This window comes from Hemitrygon akajei, chromosome 23 (genome assembly GCF_048418815.1).
Source record: "Hemitrygon akajei chromosome 23, sHemAka1.3, whole genome shotgun sequence".
Taxonomy (NCBI): Eukaryota; Metazoa; Chordata; class Chondrichthyes; order Myliobatiformes; family Dasyatidae; genus Hemitrygon; species Hemitrygon akajei.
Window position 1 is genome coordinate 28,280,482 of NC_133146.1, and position 20,015 is coordinate 28,300,496.

Here is a 20,015-nt window from a genome sequence, read left to right on the forward strand (position 1 = left end):
AAAATTGGATAGGTATATGGACAGGAAAGGAATGGAGGGTTATGGGCTAAGTGCAGGTAGGTGGGACTAGGTGAGAGTAAGCATTCAGCACGGACTAGAAGGGCCGAGGTGGCCTGTTTCCGTGCTTTAATTGCTATATGGTTATATATTATAAATACATTAAAATTGATATTAACAAATATATTGTTATACCAGTAACTTTAAAACAGACAGAAAGTGAATAAACAGGGATAAAAGACAATCTTTCAAGCTAATCTGATCAGAGAGAATTTAGCAATTGACAGTGAGCTATTGGTACAGTATGTCTAGACATTCAAAAGGCTCTTTGGTATGCCATCATATAAGAGACTGATTCAAGAAAGAATACATGGAAATGAAAATTTACAGGGTTACATGGGTAGCAGTTGCAAGCTTGCTGATTATAGATAGCTAGGTGAGAAAATGAGGTGTGGCTAAGAAGCAAGCAGTAGGCAGAGAAAACAGGCAAATTAATTAAATGAGCAAGAAAATGGTGAATGATTTCCAGGTCAGTCTCAGGTTATTTATGTTCATCCCACAGGAATGAGTAAGCATACATAGATTAAAAGCCCAATTTATGTTCACACGTTAGTTCCCATGAATGGCATTTTCCCATCTGCACTGAGCAACTGAGAGCATCTGATAGGAAACGAGGGTTTCTCACCACCCCAGTCTCACAACCTGAGACTGGCATGTTGAGACCTGGAGGAACTCAGCAGGTCAGAGAACATCTGTGAAAGCAAAGGAATAGATTCCATATTGAAAGCAATGTTTGTGATTCTTTACACACTGTACAGATACTGTGCTGTATAATATTTTTTACAATACTTTAACATTATCAAGCCTCCCAAAAGCAAAGAACATGGCAGTGCAACTAAGAGAAGTGGTGTTCTGCAGGGATTGGTGCTAGATCTATTAATTTTCAACTTATGATCTAGATGATGGAATTGATGGCTTCATGGCCAAATTTATGGATGATACAAAGATAGGTGAAAGGGCAGTTAGTGTTGAGGAAGCAGAAAGTCTGCAGAAAATCTTGGACAGGTCTGCAGACTGGACAAAGTGGCAGATGAAATACAGTATAGGAAGTGTACTGTCGTACTTGGTCGAAGGAATAGAGGCATAAACTATTTTCTAAATGGGGGCTAAATTCAGAAATTGGAAGTGCAAAGGGATTTTAAAGTAAGAATGCAATGCTGAGACCTAGATAGTATGGACATGAAGTGGATGTTTCTAATAATCTCAGACCAGAGGACACAGGCTCAGAATACAAGGATGTCCCTTTCGAACACAGATGAGGAGCAATTTCTTTAGCCAGAGTTTACTGTATCTATGGAATAGAGTGCCGTGAAGACCAAGTCATTGGATATATTTGAGGTGGAGGTTAATAGGTTCTTAATTAGCAAGGGCATCAAAAGTTATGCAGAGAAGGTAGGAGAATGGGGTTGACAGGGAAAATAAATCAGCCATGATTGAATGTTCCAGGACATTAAGCAGCAAAATAGAGACAGGTCCTATTACTTAGCAGAAATGCAACAGGAGATTGCAAACTTAAGCCTGTGGTTGTTTATCAGTTTGAGAAACCCTGGGTTCTTAAAGGAATTCAGAATGCATTTCTTCTGGTCAACTTAAAGTCCAGCAGAATGGCTTGGGTGACAATGACCTTTCATGAAGACTGGTTAATCAACCATTTCCTGACATCAAGTGATACTATGCTTCTACGAGTTTGGCATTCATGACTTCATTGGTTCTCAATAACGATGTCAGGCATCCTGCATTTTGGTTAATTCTCACCCAAATGTCAAGGTTGTGTACTTGTCATGGAACAAAACAGTAGTTCTCCAGCAAATGGATCAAAGAGCAATTGCAATTTCGCAATTGCCAGACATTTTTGCATGTTATTAAAGTAACTGAAGGAGCAGTAAGCATAATTAAGGGAGTTTTTGAAGTTATACAACAGCTACAATGCAGTGAAGAATACTGTAGACGCTTGGTCAGGACAAAATATCAATGATGTATGGAAAAAACATTTGCTTCACAGTTTCCAAGGACCTTTCAAGAAGATGGTTGGAGAAGTGAAGAAGAAAATGGTGCCCCTGGGTATTCAGCTTTAGCTTGAGGTTAATAAGGATGATGTCATCGACTTACTTAAATCTGAAGCATAAGAGCTAAGCAATAAAGAATTTATGGTCCTGGACAAGCAGTTGCAAGAAGTGGGGAAAAAAAGTTTAAGGACCAGAACATGAAAAAAGATTCACTAACCAAATGATTAGCAGCAACTTGGAAGAAATTTGAAGGGTTGTCAATGCTAGAAGAGCAAAATTGCAACTTAGCAAGATACACCAAGGCTTGTAGAGTTGTCAAAGAGCATTTCATGCCAAAAAGAACTTTTAGAAAAAAGCAACAGCAATCTTCAATTGAACCACTGCTGTTCATGCTGCTGCCTCATGACAGTATTACCAGGTTCAGTTCAAACTGCATTATCAAATTTTCTGATGATACTATAGTGGCTGGCCTCATCAACAATAATGATGAATTAGCATACAGAGAGCTGGCAGAGGCTTGTCAAATGGTGTGAGGACAACAACCTGAGTCTCAATGTGGACAAGACAAAAGCAATAGGGCACCACGGTAGTTTAGCGGTGAGCACGACACTATTACAACTTGGAGCTGAGTTCTGAGTTCAATTCCAGCATCCTCTGTAAGCAAGTTTATATACTCGTGTGTTTCCTCCCACAGTCCAAAGATATACCTGTTAGTAGGTTAATAGGTCTTTGTAAATAGTTTCATGATTATACCAGGTTTGAAAAAGTGGGTTGCTGGGCAGCGTGGCTCAAGGGGCCAGAAGGGCCTATTCCATGCTGTGTCTCTAAATACAGTACCTCTAAAAAGCAGCCAACCCCGCCCCCCCCCCCCATGCGAAGTCTTCATGGCTTACTGTTTAACAACATTGAATCACAGTGGATTTAATTTGCCTTTTTTTGACGCTGATCAACAGAAAAAGACTCTTGTGTCAAAGTAATCTAAAGTGTATATGGATTTCAGCAAGGCATTTGACAAGGTAACCCATACAAGGCTTATTGAGAAAGTAAGGAGGCATGGAATCCAAGGGGATATTGCTTTGTGGATCCAGAACTGGTTGCCCACAGAAGGCAAAGAGTGGTTGTAGACAGATCGTATTCTGCATGGAGGTCAGTCACCAGTGGTGTGCCTCAGGGATCTGATCTGGGACCCCTACTCTTCGTGATTTTTATAAATGACCTGGATGAAGAAGTGGAAGGATGGGTTAGTAAATTTGCTGATGACACAAAGGTTGGAGGTGTTGTGGATAGTGTGGAGGGCTGCCAGAAGTTACAGCGGGACATTGATAGGATGCAAAATTGGGCTGAGAAGTGGCAGATGGAGTTCAACCTAGGTAAGTGTGAGGTGGTTCATTATGGTAGGTCAAATTTGATGACAGAATATAGTATTAATGGTAAGACTCCTGGCAGCATGGAGGATAAGAGGGATCTTGGGGTCCAAGTCCACAGGACACTCAAAGCTGCGCAGGTTGACTCTGTCGTTAAGAAAGCATACGGTGCATTGGCCTTCATCAATCGTGGGATTGAGTTTAGAAGCCACGAGGTAATGTTGCAGCTATATAGGACCCTGGTCAGACCCCACTTGGAGTACTGTGCTCAGTTCTGGTCGGCTCACTATAGGAAGGATGTGGAAACCATAGAAAGGGTGCAGAGGAGATTTACAAGGATGTTGCCTGGATTGGGGAGCATGCCTTGTGAGAATAGGTTGAGTGAACTTGGGCTTTTCTCCTTGGAGCGATGGAGGATGAGAGGTGACCTGAAAGAGGTGTACAAGATGATGAGAGGCATCGATTGTGTGGATAGTCAGAGGCTTTTTCCCCAGGGCTGAAATGGCTAGCATGAAAGGGCACAGTTTTAAGGTGCTTGGAAGTAGGTAAAGAGGAGATGTCAGGGTTAAGTTGCTGTTGTTTTAATGCAGAAAGTGGTGAGTATGTGGAATGAGCTGCTGGCGATGGTGGTGGAGGCAGATGTGATAGGGTCTTTTACGAAATTCCTGGACAGGTACATGGAGCTCAGAAAAATAGAGGGCTATGGGTAACCCTAGGTAATTTCTAAGGTAAGGACATGTTTAGCACAGCTTTGTGGGCCGAAGGGCCTGTATTGTGCTGTAGATTTTCTATGTTTCTGAATTAATTACAAAATAATTGATTGCATAAGTATTTACCCCCTTTAATATGACACACCAAATCATCACTGGTGCAGCCAATTAGTTTTAAGAAGTCACGTGGTTAGTTAAATTGAGATCACTGTGTGCAATCAAGGTGTTTCAAATGATTATAGTAAAAATACACCTGTATCTGGAAGGTCCAACTGCTGTTGAGTCAGTATCCTGGCAAAAACTACATCATGGAATCAAAAGAACACACTGAGCAACTCTGCGAAAGAGTTATTGAAAAGCACAAGTCAGGAGATGGATACAAGAAAACTTCCAAGTCACTTAATATCTATCCCTTGGAGTACAGTTTAGTCAATCATCAAGAATGGAAAGCATATGGCACAGCTGTAAATCTGCCTAGAGCAGGCAGTTCTCAAAAACTGAGTGACCATGCAAGAAGAGGACGAGTGAGGGAGGCCACCAAGCTACCTATGAAAACTCTGGAGGAGTTTTTTTATTAGTTTTTTTTTATACATTTTCTACATAACTACAGAGACAAAACCCCCAGATCGAAATGAAGAACATTGATACAGTGCAAAAATAAACATACAATAATAATGATACAAAGATAGTTGAGAAAGCACCCAAATTGAGGACATGTAAAATTAGTATCCTCCCCAAGCCCCGCAACAAACAAAAAAAAACTCCAGACCAACCACAACACAATATAGGGAATATAAATCAGGACAATCAAACCCCCAAAACTGTAAATACACTTAGCAACAGAAGATATTAATGCCTACTACCAACAAAAAAAGGAGCTGAAAGCAAGGGACCGAAAAAAAAACCTTAGTTAAGAGGAAGGTTATGAAAGTACTCAATAAAAGGTCCCCAGACCTTATGGAACTTTAAATCCGAATTAAGAACTGAATAATGAATTTTTTCAAGGTCTAAGCAGGCCATAATATCGTTAAGCCATTGAGCATGCGTGGGCGGGGCAACATCTCTCCATCTAAGGAGGATTAAACGTCTAGCCAGGAGAGAGGCAAAAGATAATATTCGACACTTAGTCGAACTCAGACGTAAATCTGTCTTGCCCCAGAAACTGAACAAAGCAATTAAAGGGTTAGGTTCTAGGTGGTGATTCAGAATACATGATAACATTATGAAGACATCTTTCCAAAATTTCTCCAAGCTAGGACAAAACCAGTACATATGAATGAGAGAGGCCTCGCCCCTTTTACATTTATCACAAAGCGGACTAATATTAGGGTAAAATCGAGATAAACTAGATTTAGACATATGGGCTCTATGAACAATCTTAAACTGTAAAAGGTAATGGCGAGCACAAAGAGAGGTTGAATTAACCGATTTGAGAATTGAGTCCCAAGTCTCATCAGATAGGGAGGTATTTAGATCGTGCTCCCATGCCATTTTAATTTTATCCACAGGGCCACATCGTAAGGCTGCTAATTTATCATGAATAAATGATATTAAACCTTTACCTAGTGGTTTAATAGAAAGAAATAAGTCCATAACATTTTTCTCAGGCATTTCAGGGAAGTTAGGAATTAAAGGAGTAATAAAGTGCCTAATTTGGAGATAACTAAAAAAATGAGCATTGGGCAGATTGAACTTAGCAGAGAGCTGTTGAAAATAAGCGAAGTGATTATCAATAAAAAGATCTTCAAAATGTCTAATGCCCTTCCTATACCAATCATGGAATGCTGAGTCATACATAGTAGGTAACTCTGGAGGAGTTACAAGCTTCAGTGGCTGGGATGGGAGAGACTGTGTATACAACAACTGTTTGCCCAGGTGCTTCACCAGTTGCAGCTTTATAGGAGAGCAGGAAAGAGAAAGCCACTGTTGAAAAATACTCACATGAAATCTTGGCTAGAGATTGTCAGAAGTTATGTGAGAGACTGTGAAGTCAGCTAGAAGGTGGTTCTGTGGTCTGATGAAACCAAAATTGAGCTTTTTGGTCATCACACTAAATGCTATATTTAACATAAGCCAAACACTGCACATCACCTAAAACTCACCATCCCTACTGTGAAGTATGGTGGTGGCTGCATCATGCTGTAGAGATGCTTCACTACAGCAGGCCCTGGAAAGATTGTGAAGGTACAAGGTAAAATGAATGCAGCAAAATACAGGGAAGCTTATTTGTTTTCCAGCAAGACAATTACACCAAATATAAAGCCAAAGCTACACAGGAATGGCTTAAAACAATAAAGTTAATGCCCTAGAGTGGCAAGTCAAAATCTAGACCTCAATCCAATTGAGGATTTGTAGCTGGACTTGAAAAATGCTGTTCACTCATGACTCCCAAGCAATCTGATAGAGCTTGGGCAGTTTTGTATAGAAGAATGGGGAAAAATTGCAGTGTTTAGATGTGCAAAGCTGATAAAGACCTATTCACAGAGACTCAAGGCTGTAAAGATACATCTACTAAATATTGACTTGAAGGGGGTAAATACTTATGCATTCAATTATTCTGTGTTTTATATTTGTAATTAATTTAGATCACTTTGTAGAGATCTCTTTTCACCTTGACATGAAAGAGTCTTTTGCTGTTGATCGGTGTCAAAAAAAAATTTAAATCCACTGTGGTTCAATGTTGTAAAACAATGAAACATGAAAATTTCTGGGGGGTGGGTGAATACTTTTTTATAGTAACTGTAAATACATACATGCAGATGATAGTGAGCTTCAGGAAGGCACAGTTCAACTACTCTCCATTGCACATCAATGGCTCTGCCATGGAGAGAGTGAAGAGCATGAAGTTCCTCAGTGTACACAGAACACACAATCTAACCTGGACTCTCAACACCTCCTCACTAGTAATAAAAGCACGGTAGCATCTACGCTTTCTCAGGAGATCGAGATGTACAAGGCTCCCTACCCATATTATAACAACCTTCTCCAGGAGCTCCATCAAGAGTGGCCTGACTGGCTGCATCATTGAATGGCATGGAAGCTATATGGCATCAGACCTTAAGACACTACAGAGGATGGTAAAAATTGCTGAGAGGATCACTGGAGTCTCCCTCCCCCCCATTTGTCACATTTACTGGGAGTGCTGTAGACGAAAAGCCTGAAGTATTGTTGAGGATCCAGACTACACAGAAAGTATATAAGAATGTGTGTAAGGAAAGCAAATGGTATCAATGCTATTACTTCACAGATATTAAAATCTAATGGTATAGAGTATTTTCCTGAGTACTTTAGTGTGGCCTTATTTGAAGCAGTCATACCAAAAGAAGGTTGCAAATGGGAAACTAGTCCAAAAAAAATGATGACCACATGATTCAAGTTCATTTGACACATTAGATCCAGAACAGGCTTGGCAATAGAAAACAAAGGATAATAGCAGGGGGATGTTTTTGTCATTGATGTCTGTGACTAGTGATAATGGTGCTGGGACCCTCGCCATCTGTAATAATACATGAATTATTTGGGTGGGGATGTAGGTGACATGATTGGTAAATTCACAGATTACACTAAGATTAATGGTGTTGTTGGCAGTGTGAAGAGTGGTCTAGTGATATTGGTGTGTTGGTGAAATGGGCTGATAAATGGCAGATGAAGTTTAATCCTGATTAATGCTTTCATGAGTATTGATGACACTAGCTAATACACTGTAAATGATAGGGTCTAGGGAACAGAGGAACGCTGGTGTACAAGTCCAAAGAACTTTGAAGATGGCAGAGCAGATAAATGCATGGGATGCTGGTCTTCATTGGTTAGGGAATTGAATACAAAAGCAGGTTGGTTGTGATCTGACTTCATTAAACATTGGTTAGACTTCTGCTGGAGGACTGCATGCAGTTCTGATCACTCAAGTGAGGATGTAATGATGCTTGTGAGGGTGCAGAGGGAATTTACCAAGATGTTGCCTAAAATTTTAGTTACAGAGACAGAATAGAGAGTTAGAGCATTTTAGTTACAAGTAGGGAATGGAGAGGCCATTTTTTAACCTGGAGTGGAGAAGGTTAAGAGGACACAGGAATGACAAATATAAAATCATGAGGGACATAGATTGACTAGACTGAGGGAATCCTTTTCCCCATATTAAGGTGAAGAAAACAAAAGAACATATATGTATTTAGGTAAAGGCAAGAGATTTAGAGGGAATATGAGGAGAAAACTATTCACCTAGAGAGTGGTCTCTCTCCTAGGGAAAGTGGGACCTGTACGGAAGAGATGATTTGCACCTGAACTGGAAGGGACTATTATCCCAGCAGGAAGGTGTGCAGGTGCTGCACTGGGGTGGTGGGGGGGGGGGGAGGGTTAAACTAGAGTTGCAGAGGAATGGGAACAAGAGTGCCAGAACAGATAGTGGAGAGGTTGAGGAGTCAAGATTTAGTTAAGACCCCAGAGAAAGTAAGAAATCATAAGGTTGAGCATTGTGTGACTAACGTCCTTAGCTGCATATATTTCATTGCAATAAATACTGTGGAAAAGGCAGATGAGCTGAGGGCATAGATCAACACCTGGAATTATGATATCGTAGCCATTAGTGAGACTTGGTTGCAGGAGGGGCTGGGCTGGCAGTGCAATATTTCAAGATGCCGTTGTTTTATACGTGACGGAGTAGGAGGGATTAAAGGAGAAAGGGTAGCATTACCAGTCAAGGAAAATGTCACGGCAGTGCTAAGCCATGATAGACTGGAGAACTCATCTAGTGAAGCCTTATAGGTGGAGAAGAGTAATAAGAAAGGTATGGCCACATTAACAGGGATATATTATAGACCACCCAATAGTCAGAATGATTTAAAGAAACAAATTTGTAGAGAAATCACAGACTGTTGCAAGAAACATAAGGTCATTATAGTAGGTGATTTTAAACTTTCCACATATTGATTGGACTCCCATACTGTAAAAGGACTAGATGGAATAGAGTTTGTCAAATGTGTTCAGGAAAGTTTTCTTAATCAGCACATAGAAGTCCCAATGAGAGAATGTGCAATACTAGATCTGATATTAGGGAATATGACAGGGCAGGTGACAGAAGTTTGTGTAGGAGAACACCTTATATATAGTGACCATAATGCCATTAGTTTCAAAGAAAATATGCAAAAAGATAGGTTTGATCTGCAGGTTGAGATTGTGAACTGGAGAAAGGCCAATTTTGTTGGTATCAGAAAGGATCTGGCAAGAAAGGATTGGGACAGGCCGTTTTCTGGCAAAGGTGTACTTGGTAAGTGGGAGGTTTTCAAAAGTGAAATTTTGAGAGTAGAGATTGTATGCGTTCTGTCAGAATAAAAGGTAAAGTAACAGGTGTAGGGAACCTTGGTTTTCAAGAGATATTGAGGCTTTGGTTAAGAAAAAAAAGGTGTATTGCTGCTCTGAGCAGGTAGGAACAAATGTGGTACTTATGGAGTATAAGAAATGTAAGAGAACAATTAAGAAAGAAATTAGGAGGGCTAAAAGAAGGCATGAGATTGCTTAGCAGACAAGGTAAAGGAAATTCCTCAGGGATTCTACAGATATATATAGGCATCCATTAGTCTCGTAAGACCATGGATTTGTGCCTTGGAAGGTTTCCGGGCGCAGGCCTGGGCAGGGTTGTATGGGAGACCGGCAGGTGCCCAAGCTGCAAGCCTTCCCCTCTCCACACCACTGATGTTGTCCAAGGGAAGGGCACTAGGACCCAAGCAGCTTGGCACCAGTGTCATCACAGAGCAATGTGTTGTTAAGTGCTTTGCTCAAGGACACAACACGCTGCCTCAACTGAGGCTCGAACCAGTGACCTTCAGATCACTAGACCGATGCCTTATCCACTAGGCCATGCGCCAACATTCTGTAGATATGTTAAGAGCAAAGGAATTGCAAGGGACAAGCTTGGTCCCCTGGGTGATCAAAATGGTAATCCATGCATGCAGCCAAAAGGAAGGGGGGTGGGAATCTTCAATGCATTTTTTTGCATCTGTACTTACTCAGAAGACAAACACAGGGTGTACAGAAGTAAGGCAAATCACATCAACTTTATGGACACTATACAGGAGGAGATGTTTGCTGTCGAGGCAAAATAGAGATCCGCAGGATGTGACAAGGTGTTCCCTCGGACCTATGGGAGGCAAGTGCAGAAATTGCTGGGGCCCTAAAAGAGATATTTAAATCATCCTTAGTGACAGGCGAGCTACCAGTGGATTGGAGGATAGCCAATGTTTTTCCACTGTTTCAGAAAAGCTGTAAAAATAAATCAGGCAATTATAGCTAGTAAGCCTGACATCAACAGTGGGAGAGTTATTGGAAGGGTGTTCTATGGGACCAGATATATGAGTATTTGGATAGATAGGGACTGATCAGGGATAGTCAGCATGGCTTTGCGCTTGGTAAGTCAAATCTAACCAATCTTATAGAGCTTTTTTGAGGAAGTTACCAGGAAAGTTGATGAAGGCAAGGCAGTGGATGTTGCCTACATGGACTTTAGCAAGGCATTTGACAAGGTTCCACATGGAAGGTTGGTCAAGAATGTTCAGTCGCTTGGCATTCAAAAATTGGATTAGACATAGGCTTAGTGGGGGAAGCCAGAGAGTGGTAGTAGATGGTTGCCTCTCCATCTAGAGGCCTGTGACTAGTGGAATGATGCAGGATCGATGCTGGGTCCGTTGTTGTTTGTAGCATAAAGGCAGAAAATTTACAGATGCTGGAAATCCAAAAAACACACACAAAATGCTGGAGGAATTCAACAGGCCAGGCAGCATTTATAGAAAAGAATAAAACAGTCGACTACTTACTCTTTTCCACAAATGCTGTCTGAACTGCTGAGTTCCTCCAGCATTTTGTGCGTGTTCTGTTGTTTGTCATCTGTATCAATGATCTCGATGATAATGTGGTTAACTGGGTAGGCAAATTTGCAGATGACACCAAGAATGGGGGTGTAGTGGACAGTGAGGAGGTCTATCAACACTTGAGCAGGATCTGGAACAGCTGGAAAAAGGGATGAAAAATGGCTGATGGAACTTAATGCAGACAAATGTGAGGTGTTGCACTTCTGTAGGACCAACCAGGGCACAGCTTACACAGTGAATGGTAGGGCACTGAGGAGTGTGGTAGGGATCTGGGAATACCAATCTACAATTCATTGAACGTGGCATCACAGGTTAATAGGGTCATAAAGGAAATGTTTGGCTCTTTGGCCCTCATAAATCAAAGTATTGAGTACAGGAGATGAGATGTTACATTGAAGTTGTATAAGACATTGGTGAGGCCTAATTTGGAGTATTGTGTACAATTTTGGTCACCTACCTACAGGAAAGATGTAACTAAGGTTGAAAGAGTACAGAGAAAAGTTACAAGGATTTTGCTATGTCTGGAGGACCTGAGTTATATGGAAAGATTGAATAGGTTAGTACTTTATTCCATGGAACATAGAAGATTGAGAGGAGATTTGATAGAGGTATACAAAATTATGAGGGTTAATGCAAGCAGGCTTTTTCCACTGAGGTTGGTGGAACGACAACTGGGCATCATGGTTTAAAGGTGAAAGGAGGAAAGTTCAAGGGGAACACGAGGGGAAACTTCTTCACTTAGAGGGCCGGGAGAGTGTGGAATGAACTGCCAGTGCAAGTGGTGCATGAAAGCTCGACTGCAACATTTAAGAGATATTTGGATAGGTACATGGATGGTAGGGGTATGGAGGGCCAGGGTCCTGGTGCAGATCGATGGGAGTAGGCAGTTTAAATAGCTTGGTATGGACTAGATGGGCCGAAGTGCCTGTTTCTGTGCCGTACATCTCTCTGATATTAAGGCTCTTTAAAGTTATATTCTTTTTTCCTCCCTATTTGTGAAAATATGCAGTTAACTACTCACATTTATAATATTTCAATAAATGTAATTTAGCATAACACATTTACATAATGAATACACTTGGTCCATTTTATATTGTTGTATTTAGAAAACAACAAAAATGCATTTAAGAATATTCTACTGTATAGGCAAGTCTAGCTTTAGAATAAAACTACTAATGGAATTAAATGGCTCCAAGGAAAACTTCAATTATTGGTTTAAATCTTTTGAAATGTTATGTTTCAATATTTCAGTGTGACTATTGGAAAATAAAAGCTCATTCACTTTGGTTAATTTGTTTAAGACAGTGACTCAGGGAACTTCAGCATCAATTATTCCAGCCATGTGGCAAAAAACATCGCCTGTTACCAACTAAACATTAATCTCAGCAATTCGTTTATGCACAGATGAGTGTTTTATTCCAGAAACCCAAGCAATTTGATTAATACAAAAGGCAAGTCAAGTTGAATGCCTTGACTGAATCAACCATTGTGTACTACAGCCGACAAGTACAGTGCATTTATTTTGTTTGACGACCCACTGCAACGGACAGAGCGACCCTGTCCTATCTTGTCCATGGTGCTGAAAACATAACCAAATTTTAGTTATATCTTGCAAATAGTTTTACAGATCTGACGAACCATTACGCACTCTTGGTTTAAGGATAACGAAGGTTGGAGTAGGCTGTATGATTAAACTGATCAGATAGGCAAACGGAATACTATAACAAACGAATGCGCTTCAGTTCCACGGTGCAGAAATAACAGCTATCATTCAGCAGTGGAACACGGCTGAAGCAGAGCAATTGGCACATCCACCAGAAAATTTAAATCCCATGTACTTGACAATGAACGCTCGCAGGCATTAGCCAACAGGGTAGCTTTCCATACTCTGCTTTTAATATTTCCTCCATAATCAGCCTTACCTTCTCTGTCACACAGTTGTATGGCCTCCAAATTACTTATATTTTTCAACATGTCATTACAGGGGCTGGTCGGACTGTTGATACTGTGAGCAAGATGTGCATCCATTTTGCAGTTTAACGAGAGGATTTTTTTTTTGTTCTCCGCCTTCACCTTGAGTGCCGGGTACAGTTTGCTCGGGCGCTTTCACTGGCGAGGAAGGGGAATAGCGTCACCGACAGTTCCAGACTCAACTATTTCATACCACTGTGCAGGGGAGAGAAACCGCAACGATCAGCAAAACGGAAAGCAACACACCGCCAGAGCTACGCTAACAATGCAGGATTCAAGCTGCATTCATTAATCTAAACCTTATTCGTGTGCCTAATTCTAAAATACCTTCTTTATATTCAATCTACAATTCAATTCGTTACGACAGGTCAGCGACCACAACAACCTGGCAATCCCCGTTCTGCACTGCGATTACTCGCGAGTGCCCTTTACAGAGGGCAGAGTTACAGAGCTGTACTGATTCACCAAGCGTTCGCATTCATTGCTTGTGCTGACATTCCGTAAAGTATCAGAAGAAACTTACAGAAATTGGTTTACTGCGGAAGGCTCCTTTCAGCTTTTTCTTCCCCAACCTCTACAGAGGATTAGTTTTTTTTAAATCCTTCAATCCTTGGTGTCGGACTCTTACAGTCCTATAGTCCCTGCCTCTTTCTGCCTTTGCACAGAGGACAAGTGTCAGCTCTTTGGCTCCTCAATCCTCTTCTAACATTTAAATAAATTATGGCTGATTAGTGACTGAGCTCCTGAACTCACTTTTGCTCTGTTTCCCTCTAAACACCATGGTTCACAAATCTCTATTAATCTAATCAAACAAAAACTGAACTAATCTAACAGCAAATGCAATTTGTGAAAGTAATTCCAAACTTCTAATATTCTTTCTGTGCTGTTTAACTTTGTTTCTAAAGGTACAGATCTAATTTTAAGACCATGGTTCCTAGTCCTCCATTCACCCAACTAGGGAGTTTCTCTTTTACCTACCAATCATTCCCTGACTCCCTTGAAACCTTTGATTAAGTTAGACAGGAGCGGTTCAGAGGGTGTGGGCCAAACATGGGCAGATGTGATTAACTCTCTGGGCATTACAGTTGGCATGGGTGAGTTGAGCTGAAGAGCTGTTTCCATGTGGTATGACTCTATGACACCTTAAAATGGTAGGTAATATACCCAGAGTTTGTCTAAAATCTCCTTGTTCCTCAATGTAGTTTATTAGCATGCTGTCAAACCCTTGCCTTTAAACACCAATGTATACTTCCCAAGTTATGGGGTTCATACCACTCAAATACAATCTGTAGCTACTATCTTTAAGGCAGCATTCCCATTAGCCTTTGTGATTATTTTATTGATATAGGCAAATCTTAATTCTCTTTGGATCTCTGCTGTTCCTAGGTTTCAACCATTTAGAAAGTATTCTGTAGAAGTCAAAAGTGAACCCCATTTGCCACAGAATTGCCTAATCATTTTATATCATTTTTGTGATTTGATGCATCCATACACATTGCTTACCCCGTCTTTGTGCTATGACCAGGCATAAGTATTATTTGTCTTGTCATCTAACTCATTAAAACACAGTTAGTGATCCCAAAATGATCCTTGAGTACACACTTTGCCAATGAAAAAAAAATCTGGGATATAGAATCAAAGAGTTGCACAGTACAGCAGCTTCTTCAGCTCATCTATGCCAACCAAATGCCTACCTATGCAGATCCTGTTGACCTGTTGGCCCATATCTCTCTAAATCTTTCCTATCCATGTACTTGTCCAAATATCTTCTAAATATTATAACTGTACTTGTCTCTACCACCTTCTCCTGCAGTTCATTCCATATACCCACTGTGTGAAAAACCCGCCTATATGATCTCCTTAAGAGTCTTTCTCCTCTCGCCTTAAACCTATATATCCTCTAGTTTAGACTCCCCTACCTTGGGTAAAACACCAACTTTCTACCCTGACTATGCCCCTCATAACTTTTATAAACCTCCATAAGATCACCCCTCTTGCCATCTGTAATTTTATAGTTTTAGAAGGTGCTGACTACTTTGCTCCAAGGAAAATAGTTCCAATAGTTCCCACCAAATCTCTCCTTATTGCTTCAGCCATCCAGTCCAAGAAATGTTTCCGTTAATCCTTTATGCACCCTCCATGGCTGAATAGTTTGAACGGCAACTGGAACTACACACAATATTTCAAGCACAGCCTAACCAGTGATTTATACAATTGTAACATGATGTTCCAAGGCGTTGACAATGAAAGCAGCACCACTTAGTCTATCTGTGTTGCCACCTTCAGTGAAATATGTATTGCTAGCCCGAGGTCTAGCTGTTCAATAATACCTTCCAGGATCTTTAAGTCCTGGCTTTATTTAGCATGCCAACAAATCATCATTTTGGACTTGTCTGAGTTCAATTCTATCAGACATTCCCTTGCTCACTTTTCCAATTGCTTTAGATCTATTGCAACCTGAGACAACCTTCTTCACTGTCCCATCAATCTTGGAGTCAGGTTCAAATTTACTAATCATGTCACCTACATTCTGGAACCTCCACCCCCACCGCTCCAGTGGTATATAGGTGCAAGTACATTTGTAATCTTGTCTGCAAGTTACAAATGCACATATGTAGTACAACATATGGAAATCAGTAAATTCATGTCAGCATACAATGCTGTTTTTGTGTCATTTCTAACAAATTGGTGCACATTGATCCAGCTAGAATCAAATTAGACATATATGGGAAAACTGGCATTTAGCATGCAAAATTTCTCTGGATTAAGACCGCCAGGAATGCTGGTAAATGGAATTGGGTTGTGCTTGTGCGAAATATTCAATGAAGGTATTATCCTGTCTATTCTGCAGTGTCTCTACAGGGATTCTCTTTAATATTCCATTTATATTCCTTTCTCCAACTCCATTTCTGGGCATGGATGGGTGCTTTGGTGGTATTTCCATGAACAGCTAATAAGATAAGAGAGGAAGAGCAGACAATCAGATCTGCTAGGAGAGGCAGGAAGAGAGAGAAGGGTGCTGACTATCTCACAAAAAAAAGTGTTCATGTGCAGCTTACCATATTTACACCAAATATTTACCATGTGGACTCCAAGAGATGGTGACTGAGATCTACCACATTCTGCTGCCATAACCATGCAAAAAATCCTCTGCCTGCTGCTGAAAAGTTGAGAAGAGCTTTTTTTCCCCCAATTTGAGTTATTACAGATTAAGGCTTGCAATTCAATTACATCTCCAAATGTTGTCCACTATTATATTAGGTCAATGACAAATGCTCTCTACTGAAAAACGGTTATTTTCCTTGGGTTGAGAATAACAGAATAAGTAAACACAAGAGGATTGTGGAGGGTAGGGGCGGGGAGGGGTGTCTAGATAAGTGTTGGGAGGAAAGGTAACAAAGTTTGGGGTTTCTCTACAGAAAACTGACAGCATCCCAATTGTCTTTTAGAGATATTTTAATTCACCACTCAAGCTGGCAGAAGAAGCTCATTTAATGACTATATTCAGGACAGATCTATAGATTTTCAGACAGCATGGGAATGAAGGATTATAGCATTTGTGTGGGAAAGTGAGTCGAAGCTAAGAACAATCAGTCATGATCCTTTTGAATGCTTGATCAGGTACGAGGAGCTGAATTGCCTAAACTTGATTCTTCTTTCTGGGTTTATTTCTGAGCAGTTTTATAGGGAATAATACAAACAGAAAAATGTTAACACTCTGCAGATCAGGCCGCAGCTGTGCAAAAAGGAAGTGTTACCATTTCAGGCTGAAAAATAGTGAATGAGAAATTAGAAAAGTAAAGTGAAGTCAGATTTTCTTTCACATACATGCTGCCTGCCAGCTGATAGTTTACAGCAAATTCAGCTTTCTTAGTCATAGAGCACTATAGCAAAGAAACAGCTTCCCTGCCCATCTTGTCCACACCAAACTATTAATAGGCCTATTAATAATTGATCTGCACCTGGATCACAGCCTCCATACTCCTCCCCCCATATTTCGATTCAAAATTTTCTTAGATGTTGAAATTGAACCCATATCCACCACTTCCACTGACAGCTCATTTCATACCAACATCTCAATGAAGAAGCGTCCCCTCATGTTTTCCTTAAACATTTCACCTTTCACCCTTAACCAATGACCTCTAGTTCTAGTCTCACCCAACCTCAGTGGAAAAAGCCTGCTTGCATTTATCTTATTTATATCCCTTGTAATTTTGTATACTTCTGTGAAATCTCCCATCATTCTCCTATGCCTAGGGAATAAAGCCCTAACCTATTCAACCTTTGCCTATAATTCAGGTCCTCAAGTCCTGGCAACATCCTTGCAGATTTTTTTCTGCACTCTTTCAATCCTAGTGACATCTATCCTGTAGATACATGACTAAAACTACACACAATACTCCAAATTAGGCCTCAACGACATCTTAAACAACTTCAACATAATGGACCAACTCTTGTACTCAATATGCCGATGTGGCAAAAGCTTTCTTTAGGATCCTATCTACCAGTGATGCATTTTAAAGTAATTATGGATCTGTGTTCCCAGACCCACTGTCCTATCATATTTTTCAGTGCCCTGTGAACCGTGCAAGTGGTGTTGGTGCAGACAAACCCAGCCCTGAGACACCAGGAAAGATCGATAGATAGATAGATAGATAGATACTTTATTCATCCCCATGGGGAAATTTAACTTTTTTTCCAATGTCCCATACACTTGTTGTAGCAAAACTAATAACATACAATACTTAACTCAGTGAAAAATATGATATGCATCTAAATCACTATCTCAAAAAGCATTAATAATAGCTTTTAAAAAGTTCTTAAGTCCTGGCGGTTGAATTGTAAAGCCTAATGGCATTGGGGAGTATTGACCTCTTCATCCTGTCTGAGGAGCATTGCATCGATAGTAACCTGTCGCTGAAACTGCTTCTCTGTCTCTGGATGGTGCTATGTAGAGGATGTTCAGAGTTTTCCATAATTGACCGTAGCCTACTCAGCGCCCTTCGCTCAGCTACCGATGTTAAACTCTCCAGTACTTTGCCCACGACAGAGCCCGCCTTCCTTACCAGCTTATTAAGACGTGAGGCGTCCCTCTTCTTAATGCTTCCTCCCCAACACGCCACCACAAAGAAGAGGGCGCTCTCCACAACTGACCTATAGAACATCTTCAGCATCTCACTACAGACATTGAATGACGCCAACCTTCTAAGGAAGTACAGTCGACTCTGTGCCTTCCTGCACAAGGCATCTGTGTTGGCAGTCCAGTCTAGCTTCTCATCTAACTGTACTCCCAGATACTTGTAGGTCTTAACCTGCTCCACACATTCTCCATTAATGATCACTGGCTCCATATGAGGCCTAGATCTCCTAAAGTCCACCACCATCTCCTTGGTCTTGGTGATATTGAGATGCAGGTAGTTTGAGTTGCACCATATCGCAAAGTCCTGTATCAGTTTCCTATACTCCTCCTCCTGTCCATTCCTGACACACCCCACTATGGCCGTGTCATCAGCGAACTTCTGCACATGGCAGGACTCCGAGTTATATTGGAAGTCTGATGTGTACAGGGTGAACAGGACCGGAGAGAGTACGGTTCCCTGCGGCGCTCCTGTGCTGCTGACCACCGTGTCAGACCTACAGTCTCCCAACCGCACATACTGAGGTCTATCTGTCAAGTAGTCCACTATCCAATCCACCATGTGAGAGTCTACTCCCATCTCCGTTAGTTTGTGCCATTCGATTCCAAACAATTCCCACACCAACAACCCTCCTCTGCCACACTTCCCCCATACCCCTTCTGCAGCACTCTACCCTTGCCATTCCTAACATCCTTTGCTCCTGCCAGATTTACAAACTCGCTCTCTGCTCCATGTTGACAAACACAGTATCGTACAAAAGTATTAAGCACCCCTAGATATAGATATGAGCTTAAGACTTTTGCACAGTACTGTATAATCACATCAAATCCAGTCTCCAAATTAGAATTGATTGTGGAATGAGGAAGTGAGATTTGAGACGGTTTATTCAGAGAATCCCAACATCTTCAATAATCTTTGTGCTGCTGCACCACTTATTACCAATGCACAAAGACCTGATCACATAAGTCCACTGCTAGAATTGCTAATGTAGCAGCTTCTACAAGTGACAGGAAAGTGTATATCAAGTGTCTTACTATTTGCCTGCTTTGGATGACTAGCTAGGAATGTGTGGAAGCTGTAAGATGTGGATTTGAGATCTGGAGTAGTTTTGGGTACATGCGAGGGGAAAATGTGAATGTTGGATAGTGCAAGTGACTACAATGCAATAAAATAAACTTACCAGTTTGACCATTTTGCAAGAAACATACATAATTTGTATTCTCACTTCATCAATATAATTGTTAGTGTTGAGATGTTATTTGATTCCTTATTGCAAATCTACAAGATCCAGAGAGTAGGATAGGTGAGAGATGGGGTGTATTGCCAAAAATATTTGTAGAAGCAAGTTTTGATTATAATTTACTGAACACTTGTGAAGGGTAATGAAATGCCTCACATTATTAGACCCAACCTCCTCCTATTTTCACTTAAAATAGACCTGCAGGCTTTATGGGTAGAGAATATATTTACTGAGTAGTATAAAGCATCCACTGCTGCTTCTCAAAAATATCAGCCTGGCTATTTGATTGTGCTCTGCCAATCACTTGCTTCAAATACCAACAAAAAAAAGGTTATGACTTAGATATCAGTCAATGAGAACTTGGTCTTAAAGTAGTACGGGTTTATTTTCAATTGGTCTAAGCTGGCTACACTTTTTGTTATTTGTCATAAGATGGACAGCATGAATTTGCACATAAGCAACAAATGGCACTGCCAACACTGAATGAACACTGTTTTTCACAACAGACATGGGTCTTTCATGTAAGGGATGCCACGGTGCCAAAACACAGTTTGCAGCACTATTCTATTTCCTTGTTTTCAATCATTTGTCATGCAAGATTAGTTTACATTGCAAAATCAATTTCTGAACATCGAAAATTCATAACAAGTATGAGTCACTGAGAGAATA

General features: G+C 40.7%; 1 protein-coding gene across 2 annotated transcripts in view; it reads right to left on the bottom strand.

The window, feature by feature from the left end:
• Positions 1-13,618, bottom strand: part of phyhiplb (phytanoyl-CoA 2-hydroxylase interacting protein-like b) — a 63,961-nt gene extending 50,343 nt beyond the window's left edge. The window contains exons 1-2 of one of the 2 annotated variants that reach the window (XM_073027272.1): positions 13,492-13,618; positions 12,920-13,163 (exon numbers count right to left, since the gene is read on the bottom strand). In XM_073027272.1, coding sequence (XP_072883373.1) covers positions 12,920-13,025 — 106 coding nt within the window. In that variant the 5' untranslated portion in view covers positions 13,026-13,163; positions 13,492-13,618. Of the gene's footprint in view, positions 1-12,919; positions 13,164-13,295; positions 13,387-13,491 lie in introns of those variants that run through there. The other variant, XM_073027273.1, reaches the window with a different exon arrangement.
• Between the last annotated feature and the right edge of the window lie 6,397 nt (positions 13,619-20,015).